Source organism: Notamacropus eugenii, chromosome 1, assembly GCF_028372415.1.
Source record: "Notamacropus eugenii isolate mMacEug1 chromosome 1, mMacEug1.pri_v2, whole genome shotgun sequence".
Classification (NCBI taxonomy): Eukaryota; Metazoa; Chordata; class Mammalia; order Diprotodontia; family Macropodidae; genus Notamacropus; species Notamacropus eugenii.
Genome location: NC_092872.1, coordinates 576,873,007 through 576,895,280, shown reverse-complemented (window position 1 = coordinate 576,895,280; position 22,274 = coordinate 576,873,007). Strand labels below are relative to the sequence as shown.

Genomic DNA, 22,274 nt, shown 5'->3' with positions numbered 1-22,274 from the left:
TCAAGAAGCATACAGGTTGGTGACTCACATGTTTCCTAGTAGCTGCACCCTTCCCCCAACCCCTCCACCCCAAATACCATTTTTCTGGCTCTTCATCTAGTACCCTGGATGAATGCTGATCTTCCTGCTCCCAGTGAAGGCTAGGATAGGGGCACCAAACAGCTCTCTCTCTCTCTCATATTCTCCATTATATCATGTTAAGCAGATGCTAATTATAGTCTGAAAGCTAAGGGTAGAAGAGCTGCTGTGTGTGTTGTGGGGGTCAGGTGTTGGTGAGATAGGATTTATGATGGAGAAGGATGCTGTAGAGACAACAGCTAAGTACTCAAAGCCCAAAGTCTTGGATTTGGATTATATGGGTAACCAACTTGCCCTGGTACACTGGGCAAGTTATTCACCTCTCTAAGTCTCAATTCAATCATCTGTCGAATAGAGATAATTATATTGTACTTTCTGCCCCACCATGACAGTCATGAGGATCAGTCAGTCCACAAGCATTTATCAAGTAATACTATGTTTCAGGCACTGTCCTAAATGCTAAAGATACAAATGAAGCAAAAAAAAAAAACCTCTCCCTGCCCTCCAAGGAGCTCACTTTTTCATGAGGAAGGTGACATGTAAAGAACTATGTACAAACGACCATTGCTACAATGCATGTACAAGATACATACAGAGTAGACAGAAGATAATCTCCAAGTGGGGAGCAGGGGCAGAGAATACATTGAGAGAAGTGTAAGAAGGCTAGAAAGCTAGGAAGAGACCAGGTTGTGAATAGTTTTAAATGATGAAGGGAAGATTTTGTATTTTATCTCTCAAGTATTAGGGAGATGCCAGAGTTTACTGAATACAGAAAGGGTGACATGGTCAGACGTACTCTTCAGGAAAATCACTTTGGCAGCTGAGTAGGGGATGGAGTAGAGTGGGGAGGTTTGGGGCAGGAAGGCTAGCTAGAAGGCTACTCCAGTAGTTTAGATAAGGAAGTGGTGAAAATCTATATTAAATTGATGGGTATGTGAATGGAATGAAGGAGAAATAAATGAAAGACTTTATGAAGGTAGAAAGAGCAAGATTTTACAACGAATTGGATATGGGGGATGAGTAGGATACTGAAATTTCAAGCCTGGGTAACTGGAAGGATGATTTTACAGATAAATACACACACACACATACATATGTATATTGTGTGTATATATGCACGTACATATATACATACACATTATGTGTGTGCGTACGTGCACATGCACACACATGCGTGTATATGTATGTATGCACATGCATATGTACATATAATGTGTGTTTGTATGTATGTATGTGCATGTGTGTGTATAAAATACTGTCTCTTTCAATATATGACATAATATAATTATATAACATATTAATACATATCAAGAGAGATTGAAAGTGAAAGGAAAGATAATTAGACACATGGGAGCTAATGAATTTACCAAATGAAATAATATAAAGCAGAGAATAGGATTCAGGACAGAGCCTTGGGGAACACCCACAGTGAGTGGGACCAAATGAGTTGATGCATTTTGATGCAGATAAAATGTGATTATTACTGTGAGAAGTTATTATTAACTTCTGGATGCAGCCGTGGTTAAAACTACGAAAATTTTAAAAATTTGGGAGGCAACCTTGTTGTTGTTTTTTCGATCTATTTTTATGTTTCCTGGTACCACCCAATCTGAAACTGATAAAATATAAAGAAACAGGAGAACTAGAACTGTTATGACTGCTCAGTAACTGCTTTTTTTTTCATCATGGGGTATTATACTCAAAAAAATTCTCTATGAATCAAAGAGACATAATTTATTCCACAAACATTTATAAACTACCTATTATATGCAATGCACTATGCTTGGACAAAAAAAAATAAAAACATAATCCATGCCCTCACTGAGCTTCCAGTCATCAGAATGTTTATGATGACCATGATGTTAGAAAGTAAGTTTCTTCAGACTCAAGAACTGTTCCATTCTTTGCATTTGTATCCTCCTTACCTAGGATATACACAGGTATACCTAGAACACATAGTTAAGTGTTTAACAAATGCTTTTTGATCTGATTGATTTTTCCTATTTTATTCTGAATTTAAATATGAAAAAGCATTTCTATATACACAGAAGAACATAATAAAGGATTCTACATGAAACCATAAATCTCCATTTTATCTCACTTGCTATTAGACTGATTGTTGATGTATGAGTCAGTAGTATTGATGGCAACAACAGGGTTGAGGAAGATGGTGACCTGCATTCCAAGGGCATGCCTAATTAAGTGACCCCTCTCACCAATCCTGGCTACCTCTGCTCAGAATTCCTTGTTGCTACCTATTAGTGAAACAGATTTCGCCTGACCTTTCTGGATTTCACTAAGGTTCATGGAATCTGAATGATCACCTAGGCTGCAAATGATGAGTGTCCAATACTGGTTCTAGTATCAATTTTACTCATAGCTCACCATGGCCCTAGGCTCATCCCTCATATTATCTTTATGCTATGCTGCCTCCCAGAAACTTGATCCTACTGTCTCTGCCTATCAGAATTCTTATCCTCATCTTTGAGGCCTTCTTCATGACCTGGTTGGGGGCAGGAATGGGGTGGGTCAGTGAGGGTGGATTCCCTGACTAGTCTAGTCTTCAATTACTACTATCTTCTTGGAATTTCAATGTCACTTACAGAAAAGAACAACAAAATACATTATCTGTACTATACAATATGATAATATTAGATCTTTTCATTCACTTTCTATGCAGTTAGACTATTTCACTGTAGTACTAGCGGATAGAGTGCTGGGACTCATCTTCCGGGGTTTGAATCTGGCCTCAGACACTGATTACCTGTGTAACCCTGGGCAAGCCACTTAACCCTGTTTGCCTCAGTTTCCTCATCTGTAAAATGAGCCAGAGAAAGAAATGGCATGAAGAGTCAGACATGACTGAAAACAATTGAACAGAGATATATATCATTTATTTTAGGGGCAGTTAGGTGTTGCTCACCTCCTTTTAAGGGCTGGAAGCCTAGTATAGTCATAATTTCAATGCCAGTCCACTTGTCTGTAAGATTTGTCCACCTCAAAGCACCTTCCTACCCCAAGCCTGTGAAGTGAGTACTATCAAGTAGCATTATCCTCATTCTACAGATGTGGATAATGTGCAGGGATGCCATATAATGTGTCCTAGGTCATATCACTACTTTGTGGCAGAGCACTGAACTTGGAATTTTAAAAAGCCTAGATGCACTCCACTTCTTAGAGTATTTTTAAGCCCTCGGTACTGAGTGTGCTTCAATGGAAAGAACAAAGAATCTGAAGTCAGAAGGTCAAGTCCCAATTAATCGATCACCTATGTGCCCTTGGGCAAGTCACTTAATTTCTCTAGACCTCACTTTGTTCATCTATAAAATGAAAGAATTAGACTAGATCTAGGTTTCCCTCTGGCTCTAAATCTGTGAGCTAAGGAACTATGAGCCAGGAATTCAGGACAGGAGGCAGAGAGTGAAAGAGAAATGGATAATGCAGAAATGACTATTTTTGCAGGTTCTGCTATTAGGCTGCTGCTCTAAAGTTCTGTACCCAAGCCTTCCTATTATTTTAAGAACATGCCCACTTCAGAACTCTTGGCCTGTGAAATGGAATGGGCTGCTTTTGTAAGGTAGTGAGTCTCCTGTTCATCAGAGGCAGACAAGCTTAAGTGTAAAGAATGCTGGTCCTAGAGCTAGGAGAGACCTGGGTTTGAGTCCTACCTTTGACATATACTAGCTGAATAACCTTGGATAAATCATTTAATGCATTTTAACCTCAGTTTCTTCATCTGTAAAATGGGAATAATAATAACAGCTACCTCCTAAGATTGTTGTGAGAATGAAAGGTGCTTTGAAAATCAAAGATAATAGTCATATTAAGAGATAATGTGGTGGGGGTGGGGATGGTGATAGTAGTAGTAGCAGTATTTACAAATGCAAAAAATGTAAACTTTTTGATATTACATTCCTCTTTACACAATATACTCAATTAGTGCTTTCTGACTGACTCTTTGCATCTCCATTACCCTATCTGTGAAGTAAAGATAATAATCCTTGGCCTTGGGATCTAGCTTCAAGGTTGTGGTTTGGGCATAGGTGAGATTATATTGTGCGTTTATTCCAAAGCTCTCAAAGAGTAAACATATGTTGAAAGGGATTTGTTACTGACCTTATTATTCTCTCCAATATACACAATCATCCTAGTCTTAAATGAACGTGTGTAATCCGGATGAAGTGTGTTTCAACCACCTTTACCCTTTAAAAAAAAAAGAGCACCTTAAGTATGCTCAAAAGAACAAATACTGCAAGTGATTAAAAAATGAAAGAGCTTTTTTGTGGTTCCTAGGATAAGAGACTTAGAAGTGTGAGAATCCTTGCTAGACACTGGATCCAATCTTCTCAATTTACAAAAGAGGAAATCGAGGCCCAAAGATGTTGACTTGTCCAGTGTTTTATAGCCACTCAGTGGAAGAGTCAAGGACTAAAACCCTGTTGTCCTGACTCCAAGGTCAGCATTAAGTGCCCTTCCCATAAATCGTGGAGTGTCCTTTCAAAGATTGTGTATTGGAAAGCGTTTTGTCAGCCCCAGACCCAGTGTGACTCTGATTTCCAAGGGAATTCCTGATTCTTCTCTCTAACTTCTCTATGTGACATTAGGTAAGTCTCTTTCCCTCTTTGGGCCTCAGTTCTCCCTGCTCTTAAAAGAGATGGAGCCAGGATTTGAATCTTGGTCTCCAGAATCCCTCCCAGCTCAGTGCTACATCTTAAATGGATGATCTTTGGGGAGGTTAGTGGCGCCTGTGGACAGAAATACTGAGCATCCACTCTGGTAGACTAATATTTTTGTTATCTGCCCTTTTATCATAACAGGATGGGAGTAATAAGCAGCAAAAAACTGGCTAAGGAGAAAGGAAAGAACTGGTGGAATTTTGAGAAGGAGCCTCCGATCGCCTTCCCAAATAAACCTCCTCCACCTCTGCCTCCATTGGTGAGTGAACTAGCTATGTCCTGACTTCCAAGTCTGAGTCAGAAGCTGAGAGATGGAGGAAGGGAAGACCTCTCCAACCCTATCGTGATACTCACTGGAATTTCTTAGTAACACCAAAGATCTTTCTCCCTCCTTTTAGGGGTATTTCCAGAAGCAGGTTTATTTATATGTGAATATATATATGTATGTATATATAGGATGTATAGATACTTGTGGATCTTTGGAAGCATAGTATAGAAACAATGGCAGATATATAGGTGTATATAGAGAAAGCATAGATATATGTACATATATACATATATACTTAAACCTTTATGGCTCCTTGAAAGTATAATATGAAAGATATGGCAGAATGTGTATGTATGTATGCATATACACATAGCTGCCATTGTATATATATATATATATATATATATATATATATATATATATATATATATATAGCATACACACATATATACATATCTATACCTACTATTACCTCCATACTATGCCTTCAACAATCCATAAATATATAAGCATATGTGTATATATACATATGGATACATATTCATATGTATGTCTCTATATACATGCATACATACATATATACCTACCATTACTTCCATTCTCCAAAGATCAGTAATTACTTTAGTATGGTTTCTCTCTCCATTGATACAGATCAAAAATTATCTGTGCCTTAATAGACAGTCCACATGAATATCTGTGGCCAAAAAAAATTCATCCGCTGGTTTAGTAGAGAATCTTTGCACATTGAGCTAGGATGGTGTTTAGAAGACAGACACAAAAGATGCCATCCATTCCTTACTTAAAACCATTTTAGCTTAGTAGAATCTGCTAGAGCCTGTGAATAGAAGAGCCTTGAAGATCCCACGATCATCTCCAAACGACCATGAGGATTAACAGGTGGCATCAGGGCAGGAGATACAATATAAACGGCAACTATTATTTTCATTGTTTGCTATTTCGTGTCTTTCATTTTCACTCTTGTAGACTCATAGATCTAGGGCTGGAAGGGACATATAGTCTAGCCTGATCATTTTAGAAAACTGAGACTCAGGTAGGCTACGTGATTTGCCCAACGTCCCAGAAGCGAGATTTGAATCCTGAACCTCTGACTACAGAGTTGATTTCCTTCTACTGTACTTTGGTTGGTGGCATTTAACTTTATGATGTGTTTCTTGCTCCCAAGGTGTAACTGAGGCATAGAGAAAATCTAACCCATAGTTATTGAACTTAACTACTTGTGCTCCTCACAAAAACAAAGCAAACAAAATTTCATCTTCAGCTTCCATGCCTTTGTACTGTCTCGCAAGCCTAGAATGTTCTCCTTTCCTCACCTTTACTACTTCTTAGATTCTGTGACTTCCTGCATGACTCAGCTCAAAATCCAGCTTTTGTAGCAGTCTTTTGCTGATTTTCCCAGTAGCTAGAGCCCTCCCCTGTCAGATCACTGTCCATCTACTCTGTATATGTGTATATCTACCTTGTACGTGTGTTTTATCCTTTAGAATGTGAGGTCCTTGAGGGATAGAACTGTTTTTGTCTTTCTTTGTATCCTCAGTGCTGAGGACAAGGCCTGAAACATGGTGAATACCTAATAAATGCTTGCTCAAGCTGCTGAAAGTGAATTAACTGTTGGGCTTTTTGTTTTTATCAAAGGTCGTCTTCAATCACATTACTACACCAACCCCTGCTCCAAGTCCTGATCAAGGTAAGAGTCTTGGTTTTTGTAGCTTGGTCACTATGTTATCGTGTTGTTCTGTCTCTGTTTTTGGCACTCAGCATTAGAGGAAGATAATAATCTGAGTCTCATTGCTGGCCTCAACCCAAATCCTCTACGTTTCCTAAGGTTCCATTTATAACCAAGACACTGAGCACTCAATACAAATTCTCATTGTGGGATTTCTGATCTACTTGAAGAAGAGACACTATTCTAAGTCCAAGGAAAACAGTTTTCCAGGATTTTCTGGTCCTCATAGGGGAAGATCTGAATGGGTATAATCCAGCTCCTACAGTGAGAAATATGTATTCCAGAGAGGTTGGGTTTCTCCAGAAGAGGGCAGCACATCACAAACTGAGAGATAGTACATTAGCGGAAAACATGAATCAGGGGCCAAAATGCATGGAGTTGTCCAAATTTGTGCCAGCCAAAATTAGAGACCAGGTGTATGTCAGGTGCAGAAACCTCTTAATAGGTGGTAGAATAGGTAGCACAGGGCACAAAGCAAGGTGCAATTCTGAGGCAAACTAGGAAATTCAATGGAGAGAGAGCCTTTGGACACAGCAAGGCCAATTCTGAAGCGGGTGTAAAGGGAGCAAGAGGAGGCCACACCAGATGGGAGCTCAGTTGATGTGCCCCAGGGGTGGGGAAGGAAGCAAGCCTTTTAGGAACTTTTTGTTTGTACTTTTTGCTTTGGGGGAAAGAGGCTATCTAGGTGTTTCACTCTGTAATTTTTTTTTCTGTTGAAAGAATGCAAATAATTTCATCAACCTATAAATTCAGCACCCCGGGAAAAGCTCTAATCACCCAGTCTAGTTGAAGACTCTTTGCATCCTTATCACAACTCTGAAAGAGTTCTCCTGGAGCCGAATCCTGACCATGACTCTAGTTAGAAGCCCCTTTTCCTGATTTTCCTCATATCTGTTGGCTCACTCTGCCTTACTGCTGTAGCTCCAGAAACGCTAGAGAGCTGCTATTTTTTCTTCTTTATTGCAGAGAAGCACTATGTGGTTGCCTTGTGGGATTATGAAGCTGTGAATGATCGAGACCTGAAGGTGGTGAGGGGAGAAAAGCTGCAAATTTTGATAAAGTATGTTTCTCAGAATGCCATTCCACACAGAGAGTCTCTTACTGACCTACCCCACCTTTGCAGGGGGAAGGGAGCTGAGGGGTGGGAGATATTCCTCTAATGTCGCATAAGTATTCCACCATTTGTCCTCCAGAGTCTAGCTGGGGGATTGGTTTTCATTCACTCATTTCTACCATCTTGTTTGAATTTTCTCCTTGTTCCACTTCCACTTTTTTTTGTATTTTTTTTTTATTTTAAACTTAAATACAAAATAAGAAAAGAAAAAAAAACATTGCCATGCACATAGCAGACCATAAGAAAGGATTCAATATAAAACAATAAATTTCCATTTGAAGAAAACCTATATACTAAATGCCACACCTTGTTTTCAGACCTGCCCAGCTTTTCTTTGTTTCCTTGCTGGTTTTATTTTTTTGGTTCCCTGCTATCCTCTTTTTACATATTTTTCCTTTCCCTCCCCCACCCCACCCTAAAGAAGGCCACAAATAAACGTGAAACATATACATATTCTTAAGATATCTATAGACTTACACACACATACACCTATCCACTCATACATTTACATACACTCATACTCTTACATATGTAAGAGCATACTATATTTATTTCTACCTGTCATCTGTTTCTCTGAAGGCAGATCTGCCTTCATGGGTCTTCCATGTTTTTCTAAATCAACCAGCTCATCATTTCCTACACCATAACAGTATTCCAACCCAATCACATCCTATCTGAGAGATTGTCTATAAAAGTTTTCCCCCAATTTTCTGTATTCCTTCTATTCTTGGCTACATAGGTTTTATTTACACAAAAATGTTTGATTTAAAATAATCAAAATTATCCTTTTTATACTTCAACAATGCTCTCCCTTATAACGTAACTTAATGTCTGATACTGCTGTATCTACTTTCTTTACATCTCTTTTTCCTGGTTTCTTTGAAGCTCCTGACCTTTTTGCTCTTCCAAATGACCTTGGTTATTATTTTTTTCTCCACATCCACTTTAGGTGAGAATAAAGAGCCTGGATATTATAGAGGCAACATTCATGTTGTCTTAAGGTCAGCTCCAGAGTGCTTTATCATTTACCATTGTACTACATCCCATATACTATAGGACTGCTCACTTAGCCTGACATGCCTGTATTTGGTGAGCTCCTGAGACAGCTCTCCCACATTCCCCATGGCTTTGCTCTAATTATCTGGAATCAGACCAGAAGTTTCTGACTCACATATATTCATGAATGATTCCACAAAAATGTGTCACAGACATGTCTGGTGTGTACAGAATCTCTTTTGCTTTTTAAAACAATTTGACCTACAAATTAAAAGTAAAAACGTAAAAGATTGCATGTTTTATTGTATGTCAATAAATTTCACTTTTTAAAAAATAAAAATAAAACAATCTGACCTTTTTGCTCATTTATTTTTTTCAAATTTTACTCTTTTACTTCTTACCAATGCAAAAGATAATCTGTCAACTTCTATGGCAAAAAATAGGACCCAAGATTTAGAACTAAAAGGAACCTCAGAGATCATCTAGTACAACCCCAGCATTTTACAAAAGAGGAAACTGGGGCAAGGAGTAGTCCAGTGACATGCCTCAGATCACGCAGATAGTGAGAGGCAGGGTGAGTGTTCAAACCCAGATTTTGTTGTGCAGTTGTGTCTGACTCTTCATGACCCCATTTGGGGTTTTCTTGGTGAAGATACTAGAGTGATTTGCCATTTCCTTGTCCAGCTCATTTTACAGATGAGGAAACTAAGGCAAACAAGGTTAAGTGATTTGCCCAGGGTCACCTAGCTAGTAAATGTTTGAGGCCACATCTGAACTCAGGAAGATGAGTCTTCCTGACTCAAGGCTCAGTGCTCTGTCCACTGTGCCCAAATCCTGACTCCACATTCAGCACTGTACTCTGCTGCTACTTCTTCATATGTGGAGTCACTCGATTGATCATGTCATTTTAACCAAGTTTCTAAGAAGGAAAGTAAATAACATTTTATTACACTTGAAACTTAGGATCATAGATCTTAGACGGAGAAAGGACCTGAGAGATCAAGTCTAGCCTCCTCATTTTGTTAGTGAGGGAAACTGACGTCTTGGAAAGAAGTCTTGCCCAGTCACGTAACTAGTGAGTGGAAGAGCCTTCCTCTGACTCAAATCTAGCAATCCTTCCCTCTAAGCGGCATTGCTTCCTCTTCATATCTTATAATGAAAACCAAACTGCATCTGACTACTGCTCTGGAAGTCTGGCCTTCAAGTCCTAACCTTGCGACAGAGCAGGTCCTATACATGGGGCTGGCTAGCTCCTCTTCCTCAGTTCTTTCCCTTTCTCCTATCAGGATCAAGTTTTCCACGAATGTTGCTCATTAACAGGTGAGCAGAGGAGTACCAAACATGTACGTGTAATTGTCAGGATGTCCTACCCCTCTGTAAATCAGAAATAATAGGAATATTTAAAACCTGCTCATGATTCTGTCTGTCATACCTCTTCTATTCTCCCTTTCTCTTAGAGTTGAGATCATGTTCCTAAAGTGTTTTGAGCTCCCTCATAGGAAAGCCCTGAACATAGGACTTTTATTATATTTGTGTTTTTTCTTTTTCTGCTCTTAGAAATGGAGACTGGTGGTTGGCCAAATCGCTTGTCACTGGAAGGGAAGGTTATGTCCCCAGTAATTTTGTTGCTCCAGTAGAGACTCTGGAAATTGAAAAGTAGGTGCACGTTAATACTAATGCTAGCACAGTCTTACATTTGTGGGGTGTCACGGATGCTAAATGGAAAAATTGGGATTTGGGGTGTTTGGGGTATTTTTTACCATCTTGATTGCAATAATGGTTCACTGTGATATTCAGTAAGTGACCTTGCTCTGCCCAGCTGTAGAGAATGGGAACTGTCCCTGCCCCCTTCCTTCCTGAACAAAGATAGGTCTTATGAAATTCGGGACATAACTTAGGGTGTGAGGCTATGTTATAGACTGTCTTGTCGTAGTAAATCTTCCCTGGGGCTTTATAAGACAGTTCCTTATTAGAATAGTCATTTTCATGGAATTTGAATTCTTATCCTTGCCTAGAAAAATAGCAGTTATTGTTTTTCAGTCATGTGAGACTCTGTGACACTCGGGGGTTTTTTGGCAAAGATGCTGGAGTGGTTTGCCATTTCCCTCTTCAGATCATTTTACAGATGAAGAAATGAGGCAAAGAAGCTTAAGTGACTTGGAAAGTGTCTGAAGTCATATTTGAACTCAGATCTTCCTCCCTCCGGGTCCAACACTGCACTACCTTGTTGCCCTTGGAGTAGCACGATATAGTAGATGAAGGAACAGATTTAAAATTAGGGAAAGCCTGAGTTCAAACTGGAACCCTAATTTCCTCTATCCAGCCTCTTCTAGTTAAAAATCCTACTGGTTTGGTAGTGTATACACTAGAATGTTCGGGTAGCACATTTGCTGATGTGCGAGAAGCCGAATCAACAACCAGCATATGTTAAGTATGACTTGTGCCAGTCATAGTAGCAAAGGCAGATATTGGCAGAATTTTAAATCTGAGCAATAAAGGTTTGGTTTAATTAAATTCAATGATGATTTACTGAATGTCTGATATGTGATGTAGTAGATGTCTTGGAATCAAAAAGACCTGTGTTCAAGTCCATCTACTGGTTGTGTGACTCTGGGCAAATGCTTAACCTCTTATCTCAAGCAACTCAAGGAGCTCACAACTACTAAGAGTGTTAATATACATATATGTGTTCTGCCAACATATATAGGTATGCATACACACACACACACACACACACACACACACACACACACACACACTCCTCAGAAGGCAGGTATATAGCTCTGGCCCAAAGCATTCCCTGCCTTAAAGTGCCTCTAAGTTGACAAAGTTCCTGTACATGGAATGTCTTTCTCAAATCAAGTTGTGACTATATTTTTTAGTTTCAAGGACTGATATTATCCCAGGAGGCAGGAAAGTATTACATAGACTCATGAATAGTGATTTTGTGGGGTTTTGTGGGATTTTTTCCCCCTTTGCACTTGAGTATATAGGATGTGGCTGTGGGAGAAGCACTAAAGCATGAGGTACAATGAGAAGAGCCCTGAAAAATTGTGCTACTATTTGCTGGATCCTCTCCTTCCCCCTTCTCTTTCCAGGTGGTTTTTCAAAACAATTAGCCGGAGAGATGCTGAGAGGGCGCTCCTGGCCCCCGTCAACAAGACTGGTGCATTCCTTATTAGAGAGAGTGAAACAAACAAAGGTAAGGACAAAGCAGGCCTTCTGAGCAGGGCTGGGCAAAGAGCATGGCATTGGGAGCCAAGAGGCCTACAGAGACCTGGGCCTCCTTCAGCCCTTAACACTGTGAGAGCTTGCTCACACCACTTCTCCATGTTTCCTTCTCTGAAAAAGAGGGGAGCTGAACTAGGGGATTTTTAAGGTCCATCCCAGCTTTGGCACTGTGTGATCCTGGATGTCATTTATCAACCTGGAGGCACACAAAGCCAGGGAATGGGTTGGACCAAAACAAAAACCACATGCTAGCCCTTTGAAATTATCTTTCTCATCTCTCTGTGTGTTTCCCTAGATATTTGACAGAACACATATAATACATACTTGTTTGTACATTGACTTCTTATTGAATTGTAAGCTCTTTTTTGCCTTTTTTCTGGGCCCCAGTACTAAGCACTTTGCACAACAGAGAATTGGCACTTATTGACCAACTGACACAAGCATTGCCCGAATACAGATGGGGCACTGCATTCCCTTTTCCCTCTAGTGGAAGAGTAGAAAGCCTACTGGTAAGGGGAGGGGGAGAGGGAATGTGAATGTGGCTAAGAGTGAGACTAGTGGGAATGACTCCATTTAGGAGAACCTGGGCTGGAGATGACAGGGAGACCTGCTTCTAGCCAGCAGCCTGACTGTGACAATGTCTTAAGTAGCAGATGTTGATGCCTAAACATCCTCCCCACATCCACACCTAGGGTGTCTACAATACTTGATGTAACCCTTTAAAAGCAGGAGACTACACTATCAGAGAAAACCCTGGGTTCAAATCCCAGCTCTGCCACTTTCTGTGGGACTCTGAGCAAGGCATCTGTTTTGTCTGGGCCTCTGTTTCCTCCTCTGTCAAAAGAAGAAAGTTGGACCAGATGATCTTGAAAGTCCCTTCCAGATCTAAATCTATAATTCTTCTAGGAATAAGTGCTCAGAAGATAAGATAAGATCAACACTTGGTAATTAGTCAGACAGGAAAATCTTGCTAGGGTCCTGAAGTGAGTTTTGAAGAACTGAGAGAATTGGTGAAACTCTAGGCAGAGGTCAGGTAGGCAGGGGAAACATTTGAAAATTGCACTTTTTTTTTTTTGGCGAGGCAATTGGGGTTAAGTGATTTGCCCAGGATTACACAGATAGTAAGAGTCAAGTGTCTGAGGCTGGATTTGAACTTAAGTCCTCCTGACTCCAGGGCTGGTGCTCTGTGGCACCTAGGTGCCCTCTTCCCCTCTCCCCAAGGAAACCCAAATCCCACTTCATTTACTTAGCTAGACATTTAATTTCCTTGAATTGATGACTTATTTCTCCTATGTTTGTTAATTCTCCAGGTGCCTTTTCCCTGTCTGTGAAGGACACCACCTCTGCTGGGGATGTGATCAAACACTATAAGATCCGGACCCTAGATGAAGGAGGATATTATATCTCTCCCAGGACAACCTTCTCTTCGCTACAAGATTTGGTCCAACATTATTCTAGTAAGAGCTGGGTATTGAATTCGGTTCTAGGGAAATCACTTGTGCCTGTGTGGAAGAAAATATTAAATAAGATTGGGTTTTTAAATTGGTGGCTATGGGCCCTGTGCTAGGAGCAAGGAGAATTGGATTCAGGTCCAAGTTCTGGCACTCACTAGCTCTCCTCTCTCTGCTCTCCCCTCTCCGGACTCAGGTGCATGTACTCTGCTCCTTTGGTACAAGTCTGTCAGAAACAAATTACCTAAATCCAAGCAACTTTAGAGAAAGAGAAATTAAAAGGTCGGTGTTCCCCTTCCCACACATCCCCATTGATAGAAAATTTGTCACAATCATTCTTATTTAACAATTGTACAGTAATCATGAAACAAGTCCAACAATCCAGTCAAAATTTTAAAGAGACACCAAGTCTAGGTTACAGTTTTTGATTTAAAGAGAATAATAAATCTAAAGATCAGTGTGACCTGAAGAAAAATTTTCCTGTTATGTCAATGAGGGCCAAAGGCAGAGAAGGAGATACTGCTCTTGATTAGATTAATCAAAGGACATTCCTCCTACAAGTGTAGTTTACCACATGATCTATTTTCCTAGAGTTTAAGAGTTTCCCATTAGAAACTCATTGGACCTTTGACAGGGATGAAACAAAGGATTTTAGACTAGGACAGTCTCCCTAGAATGTGACTAAGTACTGACAAGGTTTATTCCATTCGGGTAATTCCCAAAGGACTTCAGACAAAAATAATGTTATTTATTAATATTTTCCCTAAAGAAAGAATTGGACTGGGAAGGAAACTCTTAGGTGTGCTTTCACAATTGTATCACATTATCTGGGACATGATGAAGTTGGATTTGATGATCTCTAAGATACTTCCCGACCCTGACATCGTATATGTTTGTGTTTATAGACATTGTATATGTCTGTAGTTCATGACATTAATGATATAGCGTTAACAGGAATATTGCCCAATTTGACATTGTACTCAAGCAATACTTAGATGCTTGGATAGATTTATAATCTCTTCTATTCTGGCACATGTACATCAAAGATTCTCTGGTTTCCATCCCCATTTTTCTTCTTGTTTTTCCATAGAGGATCTATCCATTGTGGTGGAAGTCTTCCATGAGGCCAGGGATTCTTAACTTTCTGTGCTATTGACCCCCCTAACAAAACCAGATCTAAATGTGATTAACCCTCTAGACCTCAGAATATTTTCAAATGCATAAGATTACAAAAGAAACCAATTATATTGAAATACAATCGCCAAAAAAACAAGTTCATGGACACTGGTAAAGAACTCCTGTGTCTATCTTTTAATATTTTGTGGGTATCAGTGCAAAACTAGGGTTGCTCATCTGCCCATCTCTCACTATTACCAAATTGACTTACCTCTTCCCTCATCATTACAGTTCACTGAGGATGTCTTTTATACCACTTCTTGCTTACAAATCATTCCTGATAATATACTGAGTGCTTTCTGGCACCTTCTATTCACACTGCCTTTTACAGTTCTTCCGTGATCATCTGATTAATACATTGTAACTGAATCTGAGTTATATTTAGGATTGTGCTGGTAAATGTTAACAAGTAGCTCTTTAGAAGAAAAAAATGTACAACAGGACATTTAATCTACATTTTTACCCTTGTTCTCCATCACTTTCTTAATCTCCATCACTTTCTTAAATCTAAACAATCAACAAAGCAATAAGTTAAGCTTTGATCTGAAGCATTTGTGGATTTGAGATATAAAAGCTCACACAGAAAATTTAACAACCAGCTTTTGTGAGCCAATTAGTGTTGACTCCAGCATACCCCTGCAAAGACCCCCTATAAAAATGATTAGGCTCATTATCCTATTATAATGTTGTTCCCATAGAATTTTCCATTCCCATGGAAATGACCAATTCACCAAAGTATTTCCCCGTGGCAATTAATGACATTAGGTGGCCATGCCTTCACCAGTCCCAAGCCTGCCATCTACAGGCTCACTGTATGGCAGCTTTAAAAGGAGCAAAGTCTAAATGCACTTGAGTACAGATTAAGGCATGCTTTGTGCTGCTCTAATACAGAGTGGCATAGTAGACAGAGGTCCAGTCTCAGAGTCAGAACAACCTTAGTACTAGACCAGTCTCTGAAACATACTGGCTATAGGGCAAGTCATTAACTTCTCAGTGCAACTAGTTAAGTGGAAATTGCAGACTATCCATCTCCTTTAGTGGAGGGAGGTTTCCTCACCAGAAAGCTTTCTACATTCATAACATTGCAAAGAAAAAAGTATGTGTAAAGCACCTATGATAGGAAAGACAAGGTGTTAGGTATTTTATTCAAATAAAGCAGAAATAATAGCAGAAGAAGTGGAGAAGAGAACATGGCAAATAATTTCCCCCATCTTCTCATTTCTGTATCTTTCTGGAATGTTAATAAGCAAAGATTAGTAATACCAGGTTGGGGGTGGAAGGAGCGGGACTAGAATGCTCCAAATAGAAGGGAAAGGCATGGTTCCCTTGCTGCCCCAATACTGACCGGTCCACATCTTTTTGTCACCATAACACAGAGAAAGGGGACGGTTTATGCCAGAAGCTGACTATGCCCTGTGTGATTCTGGATCCTCAGACACACTGGGCCCAGGATGAATGGGAAGTTCCCCGGCAGTCACTGAAACTGGTGAGGAAACTTGGTGCTGGACAGTTTGGAGAAGTCTGGATGGGTAAGTACATGCTGCTCGGGGTCTTCTGTGGGTACACTATGGGGAAGAGGAAATGAAACAGCGACAAGGAAGAAGGGGGCTCTCTAGGGAGCAATTCTCTGCACATGCTATTGTACATGCTTTCTCTGGGGCCTCAGAACAACACTGAGGCAAGTGGAATAGAACTTAGATCCTTGAGGACAGGGACTGTCTTTTGCCTCCTTTTACATCCCCAGCCTAGTGCCTGACACTGAGCAGAGGCTTACTAAATGTTTACTGATTGATTGACTTCTTATCCCCATCCAGTGAAGAGGAAGCTGGGGTACAGAGGAAAGTGTTGTGACTAAAGGAACAGAGCAAGGCTGACCAAAGGATCCTGATCCCTAATCTGCTACTTTCTCCCTTGAATTATATGGAAACCTTCTTTCTGAACTTTTTGGATGCGTTCTTGAGGAGAGAGACTTTAGGACTTTGTATCCCCAGTGCCTCTCTATGTGCTTGGCACATAGTAGGCCCATAATAAAGGCTTAATGAACCTCCTCCTCCTTTGTTACTTTACTTTTTTTTATTGTCTTCCATTATTAGAAGTTCCTTGAGGTCAGAGACTGCCCCTTCTTTGCATTTTGCCTTTCTTTTTTGCCTTTTTTAAAAATTCCCAGTGATGAGTACAGTGTTTGGTATATAGTAAGCACTTAAAATGTGCTTATTGGAGTTGTTAGGTGAGGAAGTAAATAGAGCACCAGCCCTGGAGTCTGGAGGACCTGAATACCTGAATTCAAATCTAGCTTCAGATACTTACTAGTTGTGTGACCCTGGGCAAGTCACTTAACCCTGATTGCTCCCCCCAAAAAAGTTGCTTATTGATTTGACCTGGATGAATAAATGACTTTGCTTAATTGGAGTCTGTTACTCCTTGAATGATATATTTTTATTACAATAATTTTTATTTTATAATTTTATTTCATATTTTATAATAAAATAATATTATTTCATAATAATTATAATAAACAGCTTATTGCTGATTGATTGAATGACAGCAAAACTCTTCTGTATTCTTGGTTTTGAGTCTGAAATGAATCATAGAATTTTAGAGTTTGAAGACACTTCAGGAACCATGTAGTCCAATCCATACCCAAAAAAGAATCTGTCCCACCACATACTCAATGACTAGTCTTCCATCCCCTGCTTAAAGGTTTCCAATGAGGCAGAGCCTCCTGCCTCTCGTTTTGGACAGCTCTAGTTGTTAGCAAGTTTTTCTTGACATCAAGTTTAAATTTCCCCTTTTCCCAACTTCTGTCTATTGCCTTTGGTTCTGCCAGCTAAGACCAAATGAAACAAGTCTAGTCCCTCTTCCAGATGATAAACTACCAAATAATTAATTTTCTAAATCTCAATTTATTCACATGTAAAATGGGGATAGTTAGGGAAAGAGTTAGGATTAGAAACCAAGTTTTCTGATTCCTATCCAAGTGCTATTTCCACTACCTCATGTTGCCTCAAGGTGAAAGGGACTTGCTTCTAAGTCGAACATTTGTTTCCTTAATGGACTTCTTGATCCTCCCCTTGGCACAGGTTATTATAAAAACAACATAAAAGTGGCCATCAAGACCCTGAAGGAGGGCAGCATGTCTCCTGAGGCCTTCCTTGCTGAGGCCAATCTGATGAAAACCCTCCAGCATGACAAACTGGTCCGTCTCTACGCAGTGGTAACCCAGGAACCCATCTATATTGTCACAGAGTACATGGCCAAAGGTGACAAGGCTTAGACCCTGTGGTTGAGGCTGGGGGTGGGAAAAGATTGGAGGTGGTATAGATATGGAGGACACAAGCTGGTAAGAGTTTAGATTCAAAGGATTTCACTGAGTATTGATTTGGTGCTTGCTAGGCAGATCTCTAAGAGACAAAGTCAAAACAATGAATTGAAGCAAGTGGGCAATCTATGACCTGAGGATGAAATGGGCAGGGAGAGAAGGAGTAAGTGCTATTTGTGAAGACTGCTCTCCCTGTGAGTTTAGGAAGACAAGCTTTATAGCCCATTGGTCCTCATAGGAGATAGGAGAGAGAGAGAAGAGAAAAGAAGAAAGGAGTGGAAGGGGAGAAGAGGAAGAGAAAGAAAATGAGGGAAGGGGAAGGGAGGAGAAAGAGAGAATGAGAGGATGTGGGGCCAGGAGTGGAAAGGACAGAAAGAGGGAAGGGGGTGAAAAAGAAAGGAGAAAATAAGCCAAAGAGAAAATGAGGAAAGAGCAGAGAAGAAGAATGAAGGGGAACAGGAAAAGGAGACAAAGGCAAAAGAGAAAAAACATAGAATAAGAGTGGAGGGAAAGAGAGGAGGGAAGAAAAAGGAGGGACAAAGATGGAGGGAAAGAGGAAATAAGAGTAGGGAATGGGAAAAAGAAAAGAAAGGAGAAAGGAGGAGAGAGATGGGGAGAGAAAAGATGAAATAAAGAAGCAAGACTGGGAGGAAAGGGAAAAGAAGAGATGGTATAAGGGAGATAAGAAAAAAGAGGAAGGGAGGAGAGAAGGGTAGAACAGAAGGGAGAAGGGAGGAAAGAGAGAAGAGGAGGGAGGAGCATTCTTGTCTCCATAGTACCCGTGCTCCAGGGATGCTTCTCTCCTCACTATTCCTTATAAAACATCAGCACGCCATGGATTCTATTCTGAAACACCAGGCCCTCAGAATGGAATGCTCCAGATTAGGAGAACCTGAGCAAGAATTGCATCCTAACAAAGAGATTTATTTTAAAATTTATTTCATGCAGCCAGCCTGCTTCTAAACAAATCTGAAGAGCAAGAAGCAACTCTATGGGCATATGACCTACTGCCAGGGCCTGTTAGATAGGATGGGAGGCTATGTTGATCATCACTTAACAAACTATTCTCTCTTTGCCCTGAATGACCTGGAAGAGTTTATTTGACTGGTTTACTTTTAGGAGCACCTTGCTCTGGGAGAATCTAGTTGAGCAAAGTTGACAAGAGCAGGTGCCAGGTCATTTTTTTTTCTGACAAAATGCTTTCATTTCTTTCTTATTAGGGTGCTTATTGGATTTCCTAAAGACAGAAGAAGGTTGTAAGCTGCCGTTATCAAGACTGATTGATATAATGGCCCAGGTTTGTGAGCCAATTTTTTTTTAAATTTGAGTTCCAAATTTTTCTCCTTTCTTTCCCTTGTTTTCTTGGAGTAGAATGCTGATGGGTGTTAAGCAATCTGCCAATATACCTTTATTAATAGTCTACTATGTGCCAGCAACTGTGCTAGGTACTAAGGATACAAAAGCAAACAGAAAATAATTTCTCCCCTTAAGGAGCCTGCATTTTGCTAGGGATTCCCATATAAGCAAATAAACAGACAGACACAGTCAATACACAGTGGACTGATGAGAGGCCAGAGAGTAACATCTAAAGAAACCATAATAGGTCAAACCTGAACTAAGACTTCAAGGGATTTAGAGGTTCTCTGAAGTACAGGTCAGGAGGGAGACAATTCCAGGCAGGGCCAGAGGAAGCAAAATGGAATTATACATACAAGAAGAAATAGCACCTGAAGGTGAGTAAGATCAACTCATTCCTCATTCAGAACATTCCTATTTCCATGACTTTGTGCTAACTGTTGTCATATTTGGAAGAGATCTCTTAGAATCCATTGTTTCCTTCAAAATTACTCAGATACCACTTCCTCCATAAAGCCTTTCTTGCTCCCTCCTACTGTTATATTTTTCTTGATTACATTTTGTATACACTTATTTATGTATATGTTGTCTCCTTGCTAAGGTATATTGTCACTTTTGTCTGTCTCTCTCCATCTCTTAACATGTACCTAACATATTGTAGGTGTTTAATGAGTGCTTATTGATTGATGGAATAATGTTAATCAGTTTGGAAGGATCAGTTGGAGTCAAATCAAGAAGAGATTTAAATGCCCAACAGAAGAGATTGTATTTTAAATCTAAAGGCAATGGTGAGCCATAGCATCTACTTGATCAGAAGAATAACATGGCCAGAACTATGCACTAAACATATAGGATTGAATAGAGGGGCGGAGCCAAGATGGCGAAGTAGAAAGACGCACATACACATAGCTCCGAACACACAAACCACAGAACGGCTAGAGGGGACCAAGCCAGGGCGAATTCTGCACCCAGAGACCACGGAGTATTGGAGCGAGGGAGATTCCTGCTCCGGAGAGACCTGCAGACCTCTCGCGGGGGGTCCTTTGCGCCGCGGACTGGGCGCCAGGACGGGGAGCGGAGTGCGGCCCTGCCGCGGCCGCGACACTGAGGGGAGGAGATCCGAGAGGGCTACGGGGATGGGATCTCCAGCGGCCACGCGGGTCCCCCCACCCACAGAGGGACCTGCAAACCTCTCACAAAAGGTCCGTTGCGCTGCAGACGCAGAGCCCAGCCCAGACCTGCGGCGGCGGCAGCGGCAGCCACAGCTCCGAGAGGCACAGATCTGAGAGGGCTCCGGAGGCGGGATCTTCAGCAGCGGCACGGGCCCCCCCACCAACAGGTGACTGACGGGGGTGGGTGAGAGAGTCTCTTTGGCGGGTTGAGAGGGGAGTGGGGTGCCCCCAAGGCTCGGGCCCCCCCGGGAGGTGGGGGCTGAGAGGCGGCTGCGGACGGGGGCTCCCCAAACGGGCAGGAGCCTGGATCCATTGTGGAAGGTCTGTGCATAAACCCCCAGAGGGAACTATGCCTGAGAGGTGGCCCTGCCCCTGACCACCTGAACTTAATTTTCACACTGAATAGCAGCCCTGCCCCCGCCAAAAATCCTAAGGCGGGAAGCAGCATTTGAATCTCAGTTCCCAAACACTGGCTGGGAGGACCAGGAGGCGAGGTGGGTGTGAGGAGAACATTCAGAGGTCAGGCCACTGGTTGGAGAAAATGCCAAGAAAAGGGAAAAGAAATAAAACTATTGAAGGGTACTTTACCGGAGAAAAGACACTTCCTCCCTTCCTTTCTGATGGGGAGGAACAATGCTTGCCATCAGGCAAAGACACAGAAATCGAGGATTCTGTGTCCCAGCCCACCCAATGGGCTCGGGCCATGGAAGAGCTCAAGAGGAATTTTGAAAATCAAGTTAGAGAGGTGGAGGAAAGACTGGGAAGGGAAATGAGAGGGATGAGGGAGAAGCATGAAAAGCAGATCAGCTCCCTGCTAAAGGAGAACCAAAAAAATCTTGAAGAAATTGGCACCTTGAGAACGAGCCTAACTCAGCTGGCAAGGGAGGTGCAAGGGGCCAATGAGGAGAAGAATGCTTTCAAAAGCAGAATTAACCAAATGGAAAAGGAGATTCAAAAGCTCACTGAAGAAAATAGATCTTTCAAAACTGGAATGGTACGGATGGACGCTAAGGACTTTTCGAGAAAGACTGATATCTCAGAACATACCGTGCAGATTCGAAAAATGGAAGATAATGTGAAATATCTTATTGGAAAAACAACTGACCTGGAAAATAGAATTAGGAGAGACAATGTAAAAATTCTGGGACTACCTGAAAACCATGATCAAAAGAAGAGCCTAGACATCATCTTCCATGAAATTATCAAGGAAAACTGCCCTGAGATTCTAGAACCAGAAGGCAAAATAAATATTCATGGAATCCACAGAACACCGCATGAAAGAGATCCAAAAAGAGAAACTCCTAGGAGCATTGTGGCCAAATTCCAGAATTCCCAGGTGAAAGAGAAAATATTGCAAGCAGCTAGAAAGAAACAATTCAAGTATTGTGGAAATACAATCAGGATAGCACAAGATCTGGCACCCTCTACATTGAGGGATAGAACGGAATGGAATAGGATATTCCAGAAGTCAAAGGAACTAGGACTGAAGCCAAGAATCACCTACCCAGCAAAACTGAGTATAATACTTCAGGAGAAAAAATGGTCTTTCATATAGGATTGAATAACTTCCATGTAAGGTAATTCTTCTTCAATGAGTCTAATTTAAGTAGTCATTCTCTCTACCAGTGTCTCACAAGACACCCACAATTCTCTTGTTCTGTGTGACTACTGCCCTTGTGCTCCTCTAACCCTC

The 22,274-nt window shown here is 40.9% G+C and overlaps 1 protein-coding gene across 2 annotated transcripts in view; it reads left to right on the top strand.

Annotated features, from left to right (window-relative positions):
- Positions 1–22,274, top strand: part of BLK (BLK proto-oncogene, Src family tyrosine kinase) — an 85,404-nt gene that overhangs the window by 44,112 nt on the left and 19,018 nt on the right. For both annotated transcript variants that reach the window (XM_072634399.1, XM_072634400.1), the window contains exons 2-10: positions 4,896–5,013; positions 6,676–6,727; positions 7,733–7,826; positions 10,434–10,532; positions 11,975–12,078; positions 13,418–13,564; positions 16,111–16,263; positions 17,815–17,994; positions 19,274–19,350. In XM_072634399.1, the coding sequence (XP_072490500.1) occupies positions 4,897–5,013; positions 6,676–6,727; positions 7,733–7,826; positions 10,434–10,532; positions 11,975–12,078; positions 13,418–13,564; positions 16,111–16,263; positions 17,815–17,994; positions 19,274–19,350 (1,023 nt within the window). In that variant the 5' untranslated portion in view covers position 4,896. The remainder of the gene's footprint in view (positions 1–4,895; positions 5,014–6,675; positions 6,728–7,732; positions 7,827–10,433; positions 10,533–11,974; positions 12,079–13,417; positions 13,565–16,110; positions 16,264–17,814; positions 17,995–19,273; positions 19,351–22,274) is intronic.